Here is a 20,243-nt window from a genome sequence, read left to right as displayed (position 1 = left end):
GCACTTAAACCATTTTCAGGGGTGGAACAGTTGCATCAATTGCGTCAATTTGACACAATTTCTGATTGTTGTGCCGAGTTGTGCCAAAACTGTGAAATTTGCTGAAATTGCACCAGGCTGTGCCAAATTGCCCATCCAGTCTCAAAATTTTCTCAGGTGTGCTAATTTCGGCGAGAAATGCAGGCCACATCGGCCCCTTGCAGTTTTATACCATCCGTCAAAGCGCGCAGGCCCCAATTATAGTGCCTAGAATGTACTTAAAGAATGACCAGATAAAGTAAAAACGCTGCGAGCCAGTCGGTCTATTGACTGCAGCAGATACTTTGCGGCCGTACGACGAAACTTGAAGACGAAAATGCATTGCTGTAGCCACCAATGCTTCGCAATAAATGTAAATTTCTTAGCCTGAAAACGCGGCTATGAGGAACTAAAGCTGGAAGCGTATACCGCATTTTCCTCATGCAAACAAGCTTAAGGGGCTGCAAACACTAGCGTGGCCAGGGACCATGTCAGTTGCCTTAGCAGTGGCCCATAAAACTTTTTTTTTTTTGAAGTTGCATCGTCCAAGTCACGGTCCTGGCGATAGATATCCGGTACCATCTCCGGGCCAATGGGCGCACGTCATTGTCACTTTACCTGGCTGACCGCGCTTTGCAAGGGAGCCGAAGCAGCACCTAACCCTGCCTCCCCCCCCTCCAGTTAAAGAAGAAAAAAGGTGGGAAGTGGAGGGGAGGTGTAGCAGTTAGAAAATTTCTTGGCTTTGGATCTAACCCGTGCAGAGAACGCTGCTTAAGCCACTGTCGCCGCAGTACACCGGTGCCCAGCGGAAAAGCGTATTGAGATTTGGAAGGGACTGTTAGCGCTATTCATGGAACAATGCACATTTTGCTAAGTTACTCATCCGTTTGTACGCCACCTAATTCTGAGTACTAGTATACTACTTGATGTCTAAATAAGTTACTGGTAATTATATGGAGCAGTATATAACATTTCTGCTTCCCTAAAGAAAAAACGAAATGAATTGTGCGCCAGCTTTTTTTTTTCACCACCCCTACTCCTTGGTTATGCGAATACCCAAATTTCAAGGTCGCGAGGTTGGCAGACTCATATTTAAATTTGCAGAGTCTGTCAAATGATTTGACGGGCACAGCAAATGCTAATATGGACTTCATCACTGTTTGCTCAGTGGGGTTGTTCAAAATACATTGAAATAGCAGTGCTCATGTTTACACTGCTTGATTTAGGGGATGTTGAATGATTTTTAACATATATTTTTAAATGCGATTGCATTTCTTAGTCGGGCTATGTCAGGCATCCATCCGGCGGCAGCGGACGTCGCGCACCGGCAGGTAATATATTTATTCTCCCACTTCTGCTACCATAACAACAGCTGCGGGCGCGCGCTTATTTTCGCCTCTAGCAAGCGGAGCATGTGGTGCGAGAGGGTAGGTGAGTGCATTGCCGCTCCTTCTCTCACTGTTCGCTCTCTCTCTTCCCTGCGCCCCATTCTCCCGTCCACTCGTGCCTCACTCGACCGTTCGCTTGCTGGGCCCCGCTCAAGGCAAAGGCAGAAGTCGGTGAAGGCAAATGTCTGACGGCAACGGCAACGGTGCTCTCTCTCGGCCCAAGAAATGCATTCGTATTTCCTCACATTCCCTTCGGGGAGGTGGGGGCTTTTTTTTTTTTTTTTTGTTCAATATGTAAGCCTTATTATTTATACTGCACCAAATTAGGTATTTCATGATAAAAAAATGTACGATTTTTTTTTCTGTAACCTACTTCAAATTCAGATTTTAGTGCTCCAAAAATAACATTTTGATGCTCTGAAAATCACTACATATGGTATTTCAGCTGTTGCACCCCAGCGTTTTTACGAGACAATTTTCAACCGTCTTTATGAGACTGTTTTTGCTTTCTCCAGATGCGCCCAACCAAAAGAGGCGCGCTACAAGTGTTCAGTGCATGGAAGGTATCTATGAAGCTTGTTTGCATGGCGAGGCTCTTTGCTCTCACTTACTCCCACGGTGATTGCGCCGACAGTACCTGTGGGGAAGCTTCTGCGTCATCTACGCAAGAAAGTGGTTGCACCGGCCTAGCAGCGAGACTCCTGCTCCACTGGTACAAGAATTCGACGTTACAAGTGTGCCTGATGTGTCGTGCTCATCGACATTGGCTTTCACATCTCTTTATCGGCCTTGAAGAGTGCGATCGCGTCGTCAACTGTGCATTTGTGAACAAGTTTTCAGACGTGTGAAGAGAAAGATGGTGGATAAGCAACGCGCTGCTGTTCAAAGAGAACTTGGCGCTATGGCAGCGACGGAGTGGAATTTTCAGGCAATCGTGAAGCGATCATGAAACTGTCAAGGCTACAAGTGAAGGTGAAAATTGTCTTCTTGTGCAAATGAATCCCCTAGACGACCTGCTATCTTTAACCCTGTACCAGCGATGCCCCGCGACTGGGATGATGGTACGAGCAGGCATCCAACTTGCTACAAAAATGCATGTCAGGGTGACTTGAGGGCTTTTGATGTCAATGCTAGAGCAATTATGACAACAAAACAGATATGCAAGGATTAATCAGCTCTCGACTTTTTGGCAGTGATAAACATGTCCCATCGTTGCTTCCATCTTAAGATTTTTCAGAAACACCTTTAGAAGTTCAGGGAACCGCAGACACAATGCTTAAAAAATTTATATGCCAAGTCTGCTTTCATGATGAAAGCCACTTTAAAGAAATAGAATAATCTTTCACCAGGGATATAAAAGTGTGTTATGAAGGAACATGGCACAAGTCTTGACACACATCCCATATACAGTAAACTTCTCAGTAAATGGAAATCTGTTTAACCAAACTGCTGTTTAAATGGAACAAATGCTTCTGACAAAATTGGTTTCATTCTTGCATTGTGTGCCCCTGTTCATCTCTCAGTAAACGGAACTCCTGTTAAATGGAACATATTCACTGGTCTCATCAAGTTCTGTTTAATGAGTCTAATGCAATACAGGGTGCATACAGTTCCTTGAAATTCTTGAAAACCCTTAAATTAGACAAATACGTTTTCAAGGCCTTTGAAAGTCCTGCAATTTTTTCCCGCCCATGAAAGTTCTTGAATTTCTGTGCATACTCGTATCGACATTGCGGCGTCCTAAACATAGTGGATTGGCGTGTCAACCTTTCAAACTCTTCATTTGAAGAGCAGCTATGCAGTGTGGATGCACGTGGTTTCATTTTCGCAAAATGCACGTGAAAAAAAAAATAAAAAGTCAGTTTTGTGGCTAGGGTGAAGCAATGAAAGTGATAGCAACAGTGTTACACAAGCACCAACCAACTTTGTACATGCAGTGCTCCACTTAAGCCCGAAGGACGCTTGAAAATAACACGCACAGGATGATTCTAACGAACTTGCACCATGCTGCCTAATGACAAAGAAGGATGCTTGAAAAGAATGGGCAGGTAGGCACAGGATGAGTTCGAAGTAACAACTGTCACAGTCGTTACTTGTGCACAACCCAACGCTTTTAAATTTTTTTGTTCTTGAAAACTCCTGCGCATGGAGCATGGCCTATGAGATATTGTGGCAACTGGTTTCTCTCTGCTGTCCTAATCTTACGGAGACTCATGATTTCACAGGTTGTTATGACTAACTACTCTGCACCGCACCACTCGCCACCAAAGCATTATCGAAGCAACCGCCACGAGTTTGGTGCAGTTTCAGGCCACTAATATGATTTCAGGCTACTGTATAATGTTCCACTAACTTATGACTGGTGTTTGTGTGCTGCAGTAATAAACGTGTTAGAAACCACACAAAAACATAATGTGCATTCAACACGCTGTGTGCACAGTGGTGTCAAAATGTCTTCTCAGTTCTGCAGCTACGGTTATCCTGCATAAGTGCGCAACACTTCACCTCCGGAAGTTAACTGCTGATACACTCAGATTAAGCTACATGAGCACATAAAAAAGAAACCGGGTCCAGCCCACGCTGAAGAGGGGCTCTAAATGAAAAAGTGACCGAACTTGTCACCCAGCAATAGACAGACATGCTTTCTTCCCCTATGTCGCCACTGCTGCCAGGTCTGAATCAGCCAGCAGACATGTTGCGAAGGCGAAATCTGTGCATGCATAGCCCTCCAGCCTCTGCAGCACAATGCTTTGCGCTTTTCTGATAGCTTCCTGTATTTCCCTTTCAAAGCAGAAAAAAAAAAACACTCTAGCATGGTGCTGCATGCTTCCTTCGCGTGCGGCTGGTGCATCTGAAAAATGGCAATCCCGCCGCTACCGTTCTTTGCATATGATGTCAAGTTCATGCATCGTGTTTGTTAATCTTTGTATAAGTCAAATACCATTAAGCTGAATGTTTCGAATATGTTTGGTAAACTTTACAGAGCACACAGTGGAGAAATCTCAACCGCCGTTGTAAGAGTACACTGTGTTGCGAGCTTTTTTTTTTACTGTTTAGGTCTTGCAAAATGATCCAGGCTACTTATTGTTATACGATTCGAGATATACGTTTATGTTTACAGTAAAAGATGATTAACCCGGATCTAACAGGACTGGTGAAAATGTCCGAGTTAATCGAATTCTGGATTATCAAATGAACCATCAAAACAAAAGCAAAATGTACTTGGCACAGACAAACCTTTTATTTCATGAAAAACTATGTCAACTCAGTCTGCCTTGTCATCGGAATTAGTGCTAGAACGATGCAGAATTATCGAGAACTGATGCAGCACTCCACAAGGACAGCGAGGGTTTCGGCTGCCTCCTGTGCGGTGCGATGTCGCGTCAGCTGATCTTGAATGTCATCATCGGAACAGTGATTCTGATCCTCTTCAAGCACTTTCGATAATATGTCATCATCAGTCAGCAAACCAGCAACGGCTGCACTATTATCAATGCGCACAAACACAACCTGAGAATGTAACGACGGTTTCTATGTCAAAGCGTCAACTTGTTTTACAGTCAACTCTTTTGATGTACCTGAGCTGCACACGCTATGTGCGAAGTCGCAATGCAAAGAAATCAGCAGCGTAGGCGTCGCGGGCAACTGGGGTAGCGGCGGCTGCGCAAACTGTCCCGTGCGATGCCATGTGCGGCGCATTTCGCAGACACTGAATGCACCGGCGGCCCAAGTGCTTCCGCCGGGTAGTGACCAGCGCCACCTGGCCACTTTCCCCCTCATTCACTATCATTATGATCATATCCTGCTGCTGTTCATTTGGTTTTGGTTTCTCCAAAACTTCGGTTCTGCCGTCGGTTATGGCAGCAGAGCCGGGACTTCATGCTTTCAGTAACTGGAATAGCTTACCGAAAGCATAAAATTCCGATAGCCCTCTCTGGAATCGTCAGAGTTAAGCGGTGCGCGTCTAAATCCCTCCGAAATAACAAGCATTTGACACCATTGAAATATACATTTTTGCCGGGACCATGTCACATTTTCTAGTTAATGAGATCCGGATAATTGAGCTTTTACTGTATATAAAATGAAATAACGCTACAAAGGGCAATTTGAATGTACAAGAGAAACTTCAAACTTATGCTGAAAAAATTTCCACCCCTTTAGTGAGCTTCAATTGTGTGTTGTCATCTTGAGAAGTTATAGTCGACTTTCATTAATTCTAACTGGAAAGAATCTGAATTTTATTTTAATTATCAGAAGTTCTCAAATAAATGACTCTGGGTGAGGTGACACCACACATTATGATTAGGCTTTGATTTTGTTTTTTTCTAAGTGTTGTTAGGCCCTAACTGCACACAGTGAACATAAAGCAGAGGTGTAAAGTTCACAACTTTATTGGCTATTTACTGCTGATTAGACCTTTTAAAGAAATCATGCATTGCCAGCGGCTTCGTTGCTATAGGTATGAGCCTTCAGCACAAAGCTCGTTATACCGGTTGAGAAGCATCACGGAGAAGCATGCGTGTGCTTCTTTTTTGGCTATTTACTGCTGATTAGACCTTTTAAAGAAATCGTACATTGCCAACGGCTTCATTGCTATAGCTATGAGCCTTCAGCACAAAGCTCTCTATACCGGTTGAGAAGCATCACGGAGAAGCATGCGTGTGCTTCGTTTCAAACATTTGTTTACTTGCAAAGCCTTTTTCCCTAAAGGCCTCAGGTGCTTATTTTTCATTTTTTGACTGTTTGGAATATATAAGCTCAAAAATTTTTAAATAGTGGTGGGAAAGCAGCTGATATTTTCTGGTATGGACCTGCAAAAAGTATTAATTAACCAAATTATGGAGTTTGAACAAAGAAGCTTGATATTGAAAGAATAAAGGGCCAACCGAAAAATTGAATTGCATTTGAATTAATCAAAAGTATGATTTATCAGAGTTTGAAATATTGTATTAAGACCAGCTTTTTTTGTTATAATTTCGATATTCATTTTCTTTATTGTAAGTGCAGTAAGGCGAGTCATTTTTGATAATTTTGTAGGGGCACTTTGCATGCCGCTCTGAGTTCTTGAAAAACTTGTGACAGGTCTTGGAAAGTCCTTAAATATCCTTGAATTTTTGCCCTGGAAACCTATACGAACTCTGCATATTGGAGTTGGGGCAGTTATCAGAACGCCGGTCTTCTGTCTAATCAGTGCCTTGGTCGCCAAGTAGGGCCAAAGCCTGGAGACCCAGACTGTGTATGCTGGCCAGAGAATCATGTGTGCCGGAAAAACATTGACTCTAAATCCGGGAGAATGGAGATTGAGACAGCTATCATCCTCTTTTCATGCTCACTGTCAAAGCACAACCTCCGTTACACAGAGCTCGTATCTGATGGAGGTAGTGCCACCTTCTCTGCCCTTATACAAGAAAATGTTTATGGGCTGGTTCTCATTTCAAAAAAAAAAAAAGCCTTGATCACATGCAGAAGAGGATGAGGACAGCACTTCGCAACCTTGTTAAAAAAAGTGTCAGCCTGCCTTTTTCTTGGGAGGGAAGGGCAGGCTGACAAAGGCCCTCATCAAAAGTTTACAGGCTATTATGGCTGGGCCCTACGGAACGATTCGGATGATGTGGCTGCAATGCAGCGCAGACAGTGATAGCATTGTACCACCATGTGGCGTCGACAGATGAGGAGCTCCATCACGACTTCTACCCAGAGGGTGCAGACTCTTGGTGTTGTCACAATGCCAGCAAGCTTAATGGCGTTCCACTTACAAAGCATTCGTACAATCTGCCACGCTATGTTGTGGATGCACTTCTGCCAATTTATGAGAGGCTCTCACAAGCTTCTCTTCTGCAGTGCTGCCTGGGAGCAAAGACGCAGAATATATCGGAGGCCTTTCACTCTGTGCGGTGGTCCCTGATGCCTAAGTAGCAGCTTGCGTCACTGATTATTGTGGAGACAGCATTGCTTGAGACAGTGCTAAGATACAATGCCGGCTGCTACAGGGCCATTCAAGAGCTAGCTTCATCAGTGGGGCTAACTCCTGGCTATTCAACGGGCAGCCTAGAAAGATTCTCTGCACTTGAAAAAGCTAAAGTGCCAACCACTGGCACGCATATGCTCATGCCTACGCGTCAAAAGCGCCTCTCGGCATCGGCGTCGGAGGGGCGTACGTGACAAGGCGCAAGGGATACATCACGAGGCGCAAGGGCTTGATATTTTTGCCTACGTCGCCACGCATATGGCGGTGTCAATCAACTAGAGGCCATGCCACCTCTGAATGCTGTCTAATGGCCGCCGCTTCGAAGGCACAGCAGTGTGCTGGACGCAAGCACGGAAGCTACTCCAAATGTTCCTGAATGACCGCTTCGTCACCGAGAACTACAGCGTCACGACAAACGACTGCGAGTGCTACCAGCGTGACGTGGTTTAGTGCCGAATTCGAGCAACGCCGACAAATCCAGCGAATGCCGGCCGGCCGGCTGGGCTTGTGCCGGTCCTGAGTGCTATCGTCGGCCAAGCGAAAACATCGTACAGACTGCTGAAGTGTGCCGGTGTTCCTTTGTGTTGGTTGATCTGTGATATTCTGTGCTAAGAACGAGTGTAACGAAGCTTTGGAGGTTTGAAGCTTTAAGCGTGAGCCCTTGCCTACCGTGAAGTCAATTCAGAGCAGTGTCATTTGCATTCACTGTAGTCCTCTACAGTCGAGTTCGTATGAACCAGCTCATGGGAGGAACATTGGTTGAGAAAATTGACAGTAGTTTTCGTCGCAACGTAGACACTATATACGACGCCTGGAACATCGCGTAGTGTCTATGGAGGAGTTATTATACTCTGTTTGTTTGCAGCATCGGTATTCATCATCACTCAAAGCCAATTTCGCACCAGCCAACACATTTTGGTGATGTGAAAACGTATCAATACTTACATAAGTTAACTTGGGCATTGTACGACGCTGAAACACTCGTTGGCTTCGGTGCAAATCGTTTGCATGTATTGTCAAGTTAACAACAAGTGTGCACTGGTTGGTAGCAGTGTGATGTGATTTTGTGCCGGGTACCAGCGACAGACACATTCACCTGTCAGCAATCTCATTTCCATTCATGTATATGATAGAAACTTGAACTTGCGTTGCTGTGGTGACCGAAAAAGAAAGTTGCATAGTGCTGCTGGTGTTACCTGCTATTTCACTTGATTCTTGTTCTGCTTCTCTGCCAAGCTCGGTAGCACATACATTGTTTGGCAGCATTCTGACGCACACATTCTTTCAAGTCCATTCTGATACTCATAGCTAGGCAAACAATGGCGTTCCTCCATCGTTTTAGTTTACTATAATATAACATGCATTTTGTTTACAACCGGACGGATAATTAGCTGAAAACCTTGAAAGTGAGAAGCATCTAATTTGAAATCAACGGCACGATGACACGATAGTACAAAGAGAAGAGCTTGTCACCACGTGTGTACAGAATGAATGAAAGTGCACTAGTACTGTACTGCACTTTGTTTAGAAGAAATACAAAGTGTACCTCATCTCACTTATGTGACCATTCAGAACTGTGCACGACTTTCTTTTCTTTCTTATTGAAACGCCGACGCTGCAGGTTTAGAAGCGCAGAGGCGAGGAGCAAGGGAAACATGGGAGGGCAAGGTGAGCGTGGCAAAGGGCAGTGGGAGTTGCAGAGCAGGAAGCATGGGCGCAGAAAACCTGAGACAGTGAGGGAGCAGAAAACGAAACGCAAGGAATTTTTTTTTTTAGCTTTTTTTTCTACGGAAGAGGCGATGACAGCTGCGAGGCTTTGGGTTTTTCTTTGTCACTTCTACATGTGTGTCTAAGAGACCAAAGGCGTATAGGTGTTCTGTAAGAAGGCCTTGTCAATTGTGTTAATTTTTTTTCGGTGATTACTTATCGCATCCGTAATGCAAGTCGGCGTTCACGCTGTGGCGCTACTACAATGAGTTCATCTCTGCTTGCGTCGAAGAAGCGAAAGCAGTTTTTGCGAAAGAAAAAGTGGAGAATATGGATGATTTGGAGGCCTTCGCGCTGCAAAGTTTGTGCTGCACGCGTCAAAAAAAAAAAACTTCCTTAAGGAAACGTGCATTTTTTTGGTTTTCACTCACGCATTTGTTTATATCGTGGAAAGTGAGTTCAAGGATCCACCGTTGTGAAGGTAAGTCGTTTCGGTCGCTGGAAATTAAGTATTTATTGTTAATTTTATGGTTTTTCACTATAACAAGCTTTCAAAATAAGGAACAAATTGCTGCGGTCCCCTGAAGTTCGTTATACCGAGATTTTACTGTACATGTAAAAGCGGGCAGGCTTGGCAGGGCAGGCAAGCTCAAGGTCACCGAAGTTTACTAAGAAATGTTTCGCATTTAAAAGTTTGCAGGTATAACGTAGCAGCAAAAAGCACAAGACAGCGTTAATTGGCAGATTATGGGAGAGGTCTTTGCACTGCCATAGCAGAGCCTTGGCAGAGCCTTAAAGCAGATTTGCCGTAATACGAGAATGTGATCGTATGAAGCATATTGAAATCTGAAGGAGTCGTCAATCGGGCATTCGCTGCATCTGCTTTTTGGAAGTTCGAATAGTAAAAATTCCAGGGCAAATTTAATAGCAAACACTCTTAGAAAAATGTTTGAAATTTCGAATGTTTGCACACGCCTAGATTACTCCTCACCTTAGCTAGTAAGCTGATGTTTAGTGCAGCAGTGCCCATGAAACTACAAGCTTTTAATACTTTGTTATGTCCGCATGTCCATGATTGCTTTGACTTGTACACTTAACTACAACATTTTTGGTGTCTTATACTTTTCCTAGGTAGTGTGTCATTCCTCATATTCATTTCCAGAATCTACGAACAAGGTTCTACTTTATTAATTTTGTTGTTTACTGTTCGTAATGTTTAAATATGCATTTATAAGTTTGTTAACTACAGTCTCTCATATATCGAAATTGCAAAAAAAAGAAATTAGCTTGCTATATTGCACAATTTAATCTGAAACTTTTAGTAAATTATCATATTTTAGTTGCATATCTTGCGGCACAAGTGGCTTCATGACACCACATGGAGATTTTTTTAGTATTGTTATTTTTCTGCAATTTGTTGTTGGGGTGTGTGTACACTTCTGTCACTGGAGATATTAATGTCATTAGGTTCAAATGTCATTCGTGGTGGTGCTACACTGGAAAAAGTAATGTCATTCGGTTATGATGTCAGTATCAACAAAAAAAGTAAATGATGAAAAAGTTGAGGAAGGGAAATATAGAGTGATAAAAAAGAAGTTATTCCTTTTAAAAACATGTGGGAAGTCGCTATGATAAATAAATACGTATAGAAATATTATGTTGCAGAGTGTATGGCCACTGCAAGCCAAGACGATCCGCTTAGCCAACAGTCACTGCCAATAGAATGAACTCTAGCAACACAGCGTATGTGGCATTACGAAAAAAAAATTGGTAAATGAACGTCTCGTATCTACTTAGGTTTCCTATAACGTGAAGTAACAGATGTGCATATAGTATACTTGTCAGTGCAGCCGTACACTTATTGAAAACACGCAGCATTTCGCGTTTGTTCGCTTTAAAACATGGTCTCACATACGTCCATGCTGGCAAACAGATTTCAATGGAACTGCCGTAGCATCACGGAAACAAGCGCCTCCACCCGGCTTCATTGCGCTCGTGCGCGGAGGTATCTGCTTGTTTAGGTCATGGCCGACAGTGCTGGCAGCCAAGCGCCACTGAGGGGGAGAGGAAAGACATTTTGTGGCAGCTTTCTGTGCTCCTATTCTCATTAAAATGATAGATGCCCTCAAAAAGCAACATTAAGGGTCAATTGATAATGCCAAATGCCACCTTTCAAGTAGTCGCTGGGGTGGAGGGTATAATTCGGTTCGACTGGGATGGTGAACGTGTTTCTCTAACTCAATCGATTGCCTAAGTCGTTCAATTCTAAGGACATTATATATGTGTAGCAGCTACATAATGTCATTAGATGCGAACGCCATTACATTTTCAACAAAGCGAAAAACAGCACGAAAACACAACACGGTAAAAGAGACGGACAAAGCGCTGTCTTTCACTGTCATGTTTACAAGCTGTTTTTGCTTCGTTAATCATGTACCTACCCGCTTAAATAAGCACTTTAGTACAGGTCATTATATTTAAATGACATTAAAACGTCCTTTGCTACGAGGGTATTATACACAGGGGCAGGTTATATGGGTTATACGTAGAAAATACGGTTTCACTATAAACACTTCAACATCTTAAAAGGGGACGAGAGTCTTAAGATAGCACAAAATTCTAAAAAATACTGACTTTTAAAAATTGCTATTTGAAGTACTTGTAGTCAAAAGTATGTTTTGGAAAAATTTTATATTATGGGCAAATACTATTTCTTTTTGTTAGAAGCTTAATATTGTAATGGGGAGTATTTAATAAGTTAATGTCGGTTGGGCTAACATTGCACACAGTGTGCAAAGATGCAGGACAACAGGTCAGTCCAAACACAGCCCCACAACAAGGTCGTCTTCATTCCTTCTGCATCATTTCTGCACCTGCGCCTGAGGTACCTTTCTATACCTGTGACATTACCCCAGGTGGCAAAGCACCGTCCTGGTGCCTGCTGTTATTAGACGGAAGGGTCACTGTGATAGGGCTTCAGGAGAGAAACATGCACAATGTCACTTCTGGATCTAACAGTGGGGTTCGTAGGAGAAAAAATTTCATAAGTGACAGGTGTGACTTGGCCCAGAACTCTGTAAGGCCCAACGTATCACGATAAAGGTATCTCGCACAGGCCGACACGGCGGGATAGGAGCCACAGTAGCACGAGAGAGCCCGGAGAAAATGCGACATCCCTATGTCTGCTGTCGTAGAGCGACTTTTTTGCTTTCTGGGACGATGAGAACGTGGCGTGGGCTACTGTACGTGCAATCAGAGCACGGGAGATGGCATCTTGTGCGTACGAAGTGGTGGACAAAAGCTCATGCGCAAGCAGGGTATTGAAAAATAGTAAGCGATCATGGCCAAAGAGAAGATAAAATGATGAGTAGCCGGCAGTTTCATGACGCGATGAGCTGTAGGCAAAGATTATGAACGGAAGGGCAGTGTCTCAATAGGTGTGGTCGTCAGAAACATACAAAGCAAGCATGCCCGTCAGTGTGCGGTTGAGGCGTTCAGTAAGTCCGTTAGTCTGAGTATGGTAAGAAGTCGTAAAGTTGTGCCGCTTAGCACAGGATCTGAAGAGGTCGTCAACCACACGAGACAGGAAGCAGCGGCCACGGTCCGTGAGTAGGTGAGCAGGAGCGCCATGCTGAAGGATGATATCATAGAGTAGGAAATCTGCAACATCCGTTGTGCAGCTGGTCGGTAGCGCTCGAGTAATTGCATACCGAGTGGCATAATTCGTAGCTACTGCTATCCATTTGTTTCCCGTTGACAATGTTGGGAAGGGACCTAACAAATCCAAACCCACACGATGAAACTGCTCGACTGGGACTTCAATAGGTTGAAGGTGACCAGCAGGGAGAGACGTAGGCTTCTTCCGACGCTGGCACAGGTCACACGCTGCAACGTAGCGGCGAACGGAACGATAAAGGCCCTTCCAGAATACCTGTCGGCAGAGGCGGTCATAGGTTCTGGAGTCACCTAAATGTCCGGAAGTTGGGGCATTGTGAAGTTCTTGCAATATGTCCTTGCGCAGATGACGTGGAACGATGAGAAAAAGTTTCGCGCCATTAGACTATAAGTTGCGGCGGTACGAAACGTCGTCTTGAAGAAAAAATAGGCTCAGTGAAAGGCCGGATTAAAGATGGTCAGTCATCGATAGCAGCGATGGATCTCGGCGTTGTTCATCGGCTATTCGCAGAAAATCTGTTATGGCTAGGATGTTGGCATCAGCTTCCAAGTCGGAGGAGTTGGGTGGATCAACAGGGTGTCGAGATAAGCAGTCGGCATCGCTGTGAAGCTTGCCAGACTTGTACACTACAGAGAATGTGTACTCCTGCAATCACAATGCCCATCACCCGAGTCTTCCTGTAGGATCCTTAATGTTTGTCGGCCAGCAGAATGCATGGTGGTCTGTGATGACTGCGAACATGCGTCCCTATAGGTACGGACGAAATTTCACAATAACCCAGATGAGAACCAGGCACTCTTGCTCAGTAATTGAATAGTTCTCTTCCAACTGAGAAAGTAGGCAGCTAGCGTACGCTAGGACACGGTTCGGCCGTTCTGCATTTGTGCATGTATTGCCCCTATGCCATGGCCACTTGCGTTGGTGCGAAGCTCCGTTCGAGCGGCTGGATCAAAATGAGCCAACAACGGCGGTGATGTGAGCGCAGAAATTAACGACGCAAAGGAATGTTGTTGGTCTTCACGCCAGGAAAAAGCCACATTCCTTTTAAGGAGATCCGTGAGGGGCTGAGCAATTTCCGTGAAGTTGCTAACAAAACGGCGGAAATATGAACAGAGTCCCAAAAATCTGCGGACTTCTTGCGTGGAATGTGGGATCAGGAACTCGCACACAACGCGTACTTTATCAGGGTCGGGTCGTACACCAGTAGCGTCAACAAGGTGGCCAAGTAGCTTTATCTGATGCCGTCCAAAGGTACACTTAGACGCGTTAAGCTGGAGGCCAGCACACCGAAAAACGTCAAGAATGGCCGACAGACATGGAAGATGGCTTTCAAAGGTTGGCGAGAAAATGATGGCATCGTCTAGATAGCACAGGCACGTCAACCATTTAAAATCGCGAAGGAGGGAGTCCATCATGCGTTCAAAAGTTGCTGGCGCATTACACAACCCAAAAGGCATGACTTTAAATTGATAAAGCTCGTCAGGTGTTATGAATGCCATCTTATCGTGGTCGCGTTCATCGACTGAAATTTGCCAATATCCAGATCGTAGGTCCAGGGAAGAGAAATACTTGGCACCATGAAGGCAGTCAAGCGCATTATCAATTCGAGGTAGAGGATAGACATCCTTCTTGGTTATTCGATTGAGATGGCAATAGTCGACACAGAACCGCCAGGTGTTGTCCTTATTTTTATCAAGCACAGCAGGTGATGCCCAAGGACATGTTGCAGGCTCTATGACGTTTTGTCTAGCATTTTCTCTACCTCCTTTTGGATTATTTGGTGCTCTGAATGAGACACAAGGTAAGGACGCTTATGAAGGGGACTGGCGTCGCCAGTGGCGATGCGGTGGGCTATGACGTTTGTGCGGCCCAAGGAACGGTCGTCGATACAAAAAAATGTCAAAGTAAGAAAATAGAAGACCACGGAGCACTTCAACTTGGGACGGCGACAGGTCGTTTGATATCATTTTGTCTAGGAAAGCTCTATTCTGTGCGGCTGCGACAGGTTCGGCTATAGTCTTGATGTCAGGAGTGAGAGATAAAATTGTACATTGCTCCAGAGTGGGGAGTTATGTTAAGGCAATACCTTGAGACCTGGGTCAACATGGAGAAGTTGAGGACAGGGAGAAGCATCTTGTTGTCGCTAATCCTCTATAGTATGAGGAAGTATGATGTTCCGAGAAAGGATCAGGTCAATGAGTGAAGCTGCCAAGTAGTCGTCATCAGGAACAGGTGAGAACGAGGACATAGAAAGGTACACAGCGGCGCAAGGAGGTAATCGTAGACACTCCACGGACCATAGACATATGCGAGCTGCAGGAGGGACATCAGAGTACAAAGGCAACTCTAGCTGTAAAGTGCTGGTTGAACAATTGATGAGGGCTGAATGCGCGGTCAAAAAGTCAATGCCGAGAATCACATCATGTGGGCAAGGATCTAGAACAGCGAAGAGGACTGAAGTGTGAAGGCCGGCAACAGTGACGCGAGCAGTGCACATACCAAGAACTGATGTTCGGCTGCCGTCAGCTACTCGCACAGTCAAAGACATGGCAGGGGTAAGAACTTTTTTTCAGGCGGAATCGAAGACGTGAACTCATAACAGATGTGTGGGCACCAGTGTCTATTAGAGCTGTAATGGTCAGGCCATCGATAAGAACACCAAGTAAGTTTCGTCTGGAATTGGTGGTCGGTAGAGATTTTTGGTCCGAGTTGTCAATGCAGTGCCACCTCCAGGAGCTGCATCTGTTAGTTTCCCGAGAACTGCCCAGAATATGCCGGTGACTGGGAGCGAGGGCGTTGATAGGAGCGCGGCTGGCGACCCTGAGGCGACGGCGAGCGGCTGGACCGGGTTCTCTGGTCGACGACATCGGCGTAGGATGGTTCGGAGCGTAGCGTAGAACGGCTACTTGGGAGGTCCTAAAAGTGCTCATCGGCAAAACGAGGTGGCGAATACTGCCCACCATCCTGTCGGTGGTCGTCTAGAAAACGTTGCCGGAAAGACCATCTGTTGCGGCAGGGGTGGGAAATGTGGCCAATGCGATAACAAGAGAAGCATATCGGTCGATCATCTTGTGTGCGCCACTCAGATGGATTTCAGTAGCGCGATGAAAACCACGGGACCGACGTGGCACCAGCAACAAGTGGGGCGGCGTGGTAGTGAGCGTTAGGATTTATGGGCTGCGGTGTGTGGCTGGAGTTTCGGGGAACTAAGACGCCCATGTTGGCAAACTCTTGTCGCACAACAGCCTGAATAAGAGATATTGGGGCAAAGTTGTCAGGCACAGGGGGTTGATAAGCGGAAGGAGCCATAGCTTCCAGCTCCTAGTGGACAATTCTTGTGATGTTGGGAGGATTCACGAGGACGTGGTGCCACAGGATTCTTGCAGGAAGAAGTCGCAGCAGTGTTTGGGAGTTGGGAAAAGTGTTGAGTGATTTTCCTGCTTTTGACTTGTTCGAACCGCTGACATTCACTGACAAGTCAATGGTGGTACAGTCCTTGCATATCAGAATATTGAAGGCATCGTCGGCTATGCCCTTCAACACATTGCTGACCTTGTCTAGTTCGGTCATGTCTTTGTCGACCTTCCGACACAAGGCGAGCATGTCTTGGATGTAGGTGACGTGCGACTCTGTGGAAGATTGAACTCGTGACGCGAGTTCCTGCCTGGCTGCCATTTGTCGAGCAACTGACCGGCTGAACAAGCCACGGAGCTTCTGCTTGCACACGTCCCAACTCGTCAGGTCTTTCTCATGCGTCTCGTACCAGGCGAGTCCAGTACCTTGCAGGTAAAAGATGATGTTGGCCAGCATAAGCGTCTCATCCCACCTGTATTGCTTGCTGACACGCTCGTATAAGACGAGCCACTCGTCAACGTCAGTTGTGTCGGTGCTGCAAAATGTACCTGGCTCGAAAAGATGGGAAGGGATCGCTGGTGACGGAGCAGGCATAGACTGAACAGACGGCGCACTGCCTTCAGGCATCATGGCTGGACCAAGCTGACATCCGCCACGGAGATCCAGAGTCGGAATGTTACCCAGCACCTCCACCAAAAATATGTAACGGGGAGTATTTAATAAGTTAACGCAGGTTGGGCTAACACTGCACACAGTGTGCAAGGATGCAGGACAATAGGGGAGTCTAGACACAGCCCCACAACAACATCGTCGTGTTCATTCCTTCTGCGTCATTTCTGCACCCGTGCGTAAGGTACCTTTCTATACCCATGACAATATATGCAACTACAAATGTTTTTAAAACTGGAAACATAATTTTCTTGGCATTGTTTTTGTGAAGTGAATCTGCCTTATGGAAGTTTTGAGCAAGTTTCTGTGAAATAAATATAAACAAACTTGGTACCATTCTTTTCCGCAGCACTTAAACTACAGGCTAAAGCTTTTCTTTTTCTCTCAACTTTGATAGAACTGTAATTATATGATAAATACCAGCTAATTACTAGAAGCTCATTTTTATCTTCCAAGTTTAAAAATTATTTCTGATCTAATTAGCTTTAGCCTAAGGAGTGAACCTTTTACAGAAAACATGTAGTTTTGCAAACTTTCTTTATTTCGAGTTACCCTAACGACCCATAAGAAATTACCTAATTATAATGTGGATATTTCTCATTACTTTTTTTGAATGAGATATTTGAAATTTGTTTGCAGATTTGAAATGTCCATTTAATGGTATGCATGCATGGTAGTCTTTATGACTGTAGGACAACAAATGAAAAACTTGTTTTAAGACCCTCGTCCCCCCTTAATACTCAACCGGGCGTGCTCGTCAGGTGCCAGAAGCCTCTAGTCTGCCTTGGCCCTAATGTTAGGCTTGTTTCTCAACATGATATTCGCCGTGCTTCATGGAATGCTGTATGCACTGGTGACATCAGGCTTCCTTTCTTCACATTTAATTCTCTTGATTATTGTCAGCTTTGCGGAGAACAGCAGGTTCTTCCCTTTTGCGGCAGCCATTGGTTTAGAAAGAGAGCAGAAAAAGCAAATGGCGACCCTGCTCTACGAGCCCAGCTATAAGGAGTCGCAAGGATCCACGAAATGGCGAGCAGTAGTTTCTCCACGCGGCTTAATCACACCACTTGTGCTCCCGTGTGCATGCTAGAAAGGTCCTTTCTGGGAAAATGCAACTTCTTGGGGCGTTTAGGGTTTTTCAATGTTCTATGTATCAAGCGTTCCAGTCATTTTTTTTTTCAATGTAGCCAAGAGCTTTTCTATGCATTGGTATGAAAGCATTGTCGTGCTCACATATAGTTCAATATGAAGGACATTTTTATTTTGCCTTGGTATGATACATCAACTGCTGTTGCAAGATGTCTTGCTACCATGTACAATTTAACCTGCTTGTAATAAACCTCCATTTAATGAATTCCTCAATATAACGAAGTTTTTCTATTCCCCACCGTTGCTCCATAGAAGCACATGTATTTGTGACCTCCATGTAACAAAGTAACAGAGGGAGACAACCTTGATATAACGAATATTCCTCTTAGACAATCTACGAATTTTGCCCCCGAATTTTGGTATGAGCATGTGTCTTCCTCTTGCCCCGCCGGCAATGAAGCGCGAAGCGGCGTAGCTGGCTAGTGCGAGTAGTACTCATGATTGCGCGCGGGTGGTGAGCGCGAGGTGAGCAGGCGGGCCTGCACCCGACGAGCCAGCATTGTCGCCGTTCTTGCTGTTGCGGGCACATGCGTGGATGTGTTCCTTCTCTCTCGAGACAAAAGCAAAAAAATAAAGTAATGAAACTAGTTTTTCCTTGTCAGTACCACGCTTTTCATTAGCGTCATATATGTGGGGTCGCGCTGCAAATGGAGGGAGTTTTACTAAATAATTTTTCACATTGTCTGTGTCCGTGTCGTTCGCTCTTCGTTTTCGACGTCGTGCGCACGTATATGCATGGTTTCACTGCAAGCGCATGGTGTGGCCCTCGATGGTGTTCAGCTGTGCTTTTATTTTTGCTTTTTTTATGCGGACAGCCGTTTCGTCGCTTCCAAGGGGATGTCAGATAAAGCGTTGATGGAAACTCTTCGAGACCACAGTGACTACGGATCTTCGGAGGTCTCGTCACGCGCTTCTGCCTTGCATCGTACCGCGAGTTCGCAAGTTCGTAGCTTTCGCGATTATCCAATCGGTACTGGCAATTGGTACTGACAGTTGGTACAATGGCACGTTGAATGCTATGCAGTGACGCAATAGCAGAAAATTGTTGTGTTATACGAAGTAAGGCTGGCAGTCAACTCTTTTGGGTCTGATATCGCAGAACTCCTACAAAATGCTAGTGTGAGCAAATACGACTGCTCCAGGGAGAAGTTCCCTTTTCACACACTCCATTCGCAGTGAAAGTGCACTGATACTTGCCGACATAGCAAGCGCGCCAGCATTCGCGAGAGCCCCTAAACAGTATGTTCATCGTTGCTTCTCAAGCTATCCCCCCCCCCCCCCCTACATTTTTTCATGCTCTTTCAAGATAAGTGGTTTCCTTTCTGTTTGAGCATTCAACGGCAGTTTTAACACGCGGGGAATGTTATCTTATGCGCCTTCCAGGCGATAGAGATGGGTCGACTAATTAGATCTCTGCTTCAGCGGCGCTTGCGCGCTTTTAAACGCTCGTGAAAGTTACGATGCGCGGGGGCATGTTATCAATTTAGACTTGTTACGGGACATGGTGGCGGCGTCAACAACCCGCAGAGGGTGCCCATAAAATTTCTATCACAATAATCGTGCAGTTTTTTACCGCCAAATAAATGTTTTGGGTTAGCTCTGCCTTCGGTCTCCCTTTTGTTTAAATTATGAGTTTATTTTTCAAATTTTTATACAGAACCTGCATATAACGAAATCCTCTTTATAACGAGTTTTTCCAGAATTTTATCAATTTCGTTATATCGAGGTTTAACTGTATTCAGTAGAGTGGTACCACAGGATTTTTGTGGATTTTATTGTATTGTGCTCGGAAGGTACTAGTGTGCTCTTCACTCAAGAATCACTTATTGGATGAGCAGAATGTTTAACTGAATGTAATTTAAAATATACTTGAAGCCATGTTTGACACGATGTGCGTATGGGGATATAGTGCCTCCATTCACTGTGTACCTTCTTATCTATGTACTGCATCGCAGGTGAACTACCTGACAACTTCATATGCATACCGGTCACATATGTCCCAGCTGGGAAGCAACGTTCGCTTCGTCCTATCTCATGTGCCTTTGTCCACAAGCTTTGGTCACTATATAAAAGATGTAAGTGGGCAACAGTATTCTTTTTAAGCAGTATGATATAAAAGCTTGGAATAACTGAGAGCTGGGGTGGGTAATCATTCTAAAAAGACGGGGCGTGCAAACACGGTGGTGTCCTGACCCCCTTCTTGTCTCCGTGTTTGCGTGCCCTGGCTATAAAAGCATTCTATCTGCGAAAGTGCCTGACGGGATATGCAGAAACAGATGAAGCTATCTTAACAAAAAAGGGCCTCATCAAGGGG

At 45.0% G+C, this 20,243-nt stretch overlaps 1 protein-coding gene across 3 annotated transcripts in view; it reads left to right on the top strand.

Annotated features, from left to right (window-relative positions):
• LOC119161012 (Metallophosphoesterase) overlaps positions 1-20,243 on the top strand; it is a 115,029-nt gene that overhangs the window by 33,486 nt on the left and 61,300 nt on the right. For 2 of the 3 annotated variants that reach the window (XM_037413326.2, XM_075880110.1), the window contains exon 6: positions 19,885-20,004. The exons of the other annotated variant lie outside the window; for it this stretch is intronic. In XM_037413326.2, coding sequence (XP_037269223.2) covers positions 19,885-20,004 — 120 coding nt within the window. The remainder of the gene's footprint in view (positions 1-19,884; positions 20,005-20,243) is intronic. 3 annotated transcript variants of the gene reach the window in all.

Source organism: Rhipicephalus microplus, chromosome X (genome assembly GCF_043290135.1).
Source record: "Rhipicephalus microplus isolate Deutch F79 chromosome X, USDA_Rmic, whole genome shotgun sequence".
NCBI lineage: Eukaryota > Metazoa > Arthropoda > Arachnida > Ixodida > Ixodidae > Rhipicephalus > Rhipicephalus microplus.
Note: the sequence above shows the minus strand (reverse complement) of the source record. Positions and strands in the feature narration are given on the sequence as shown.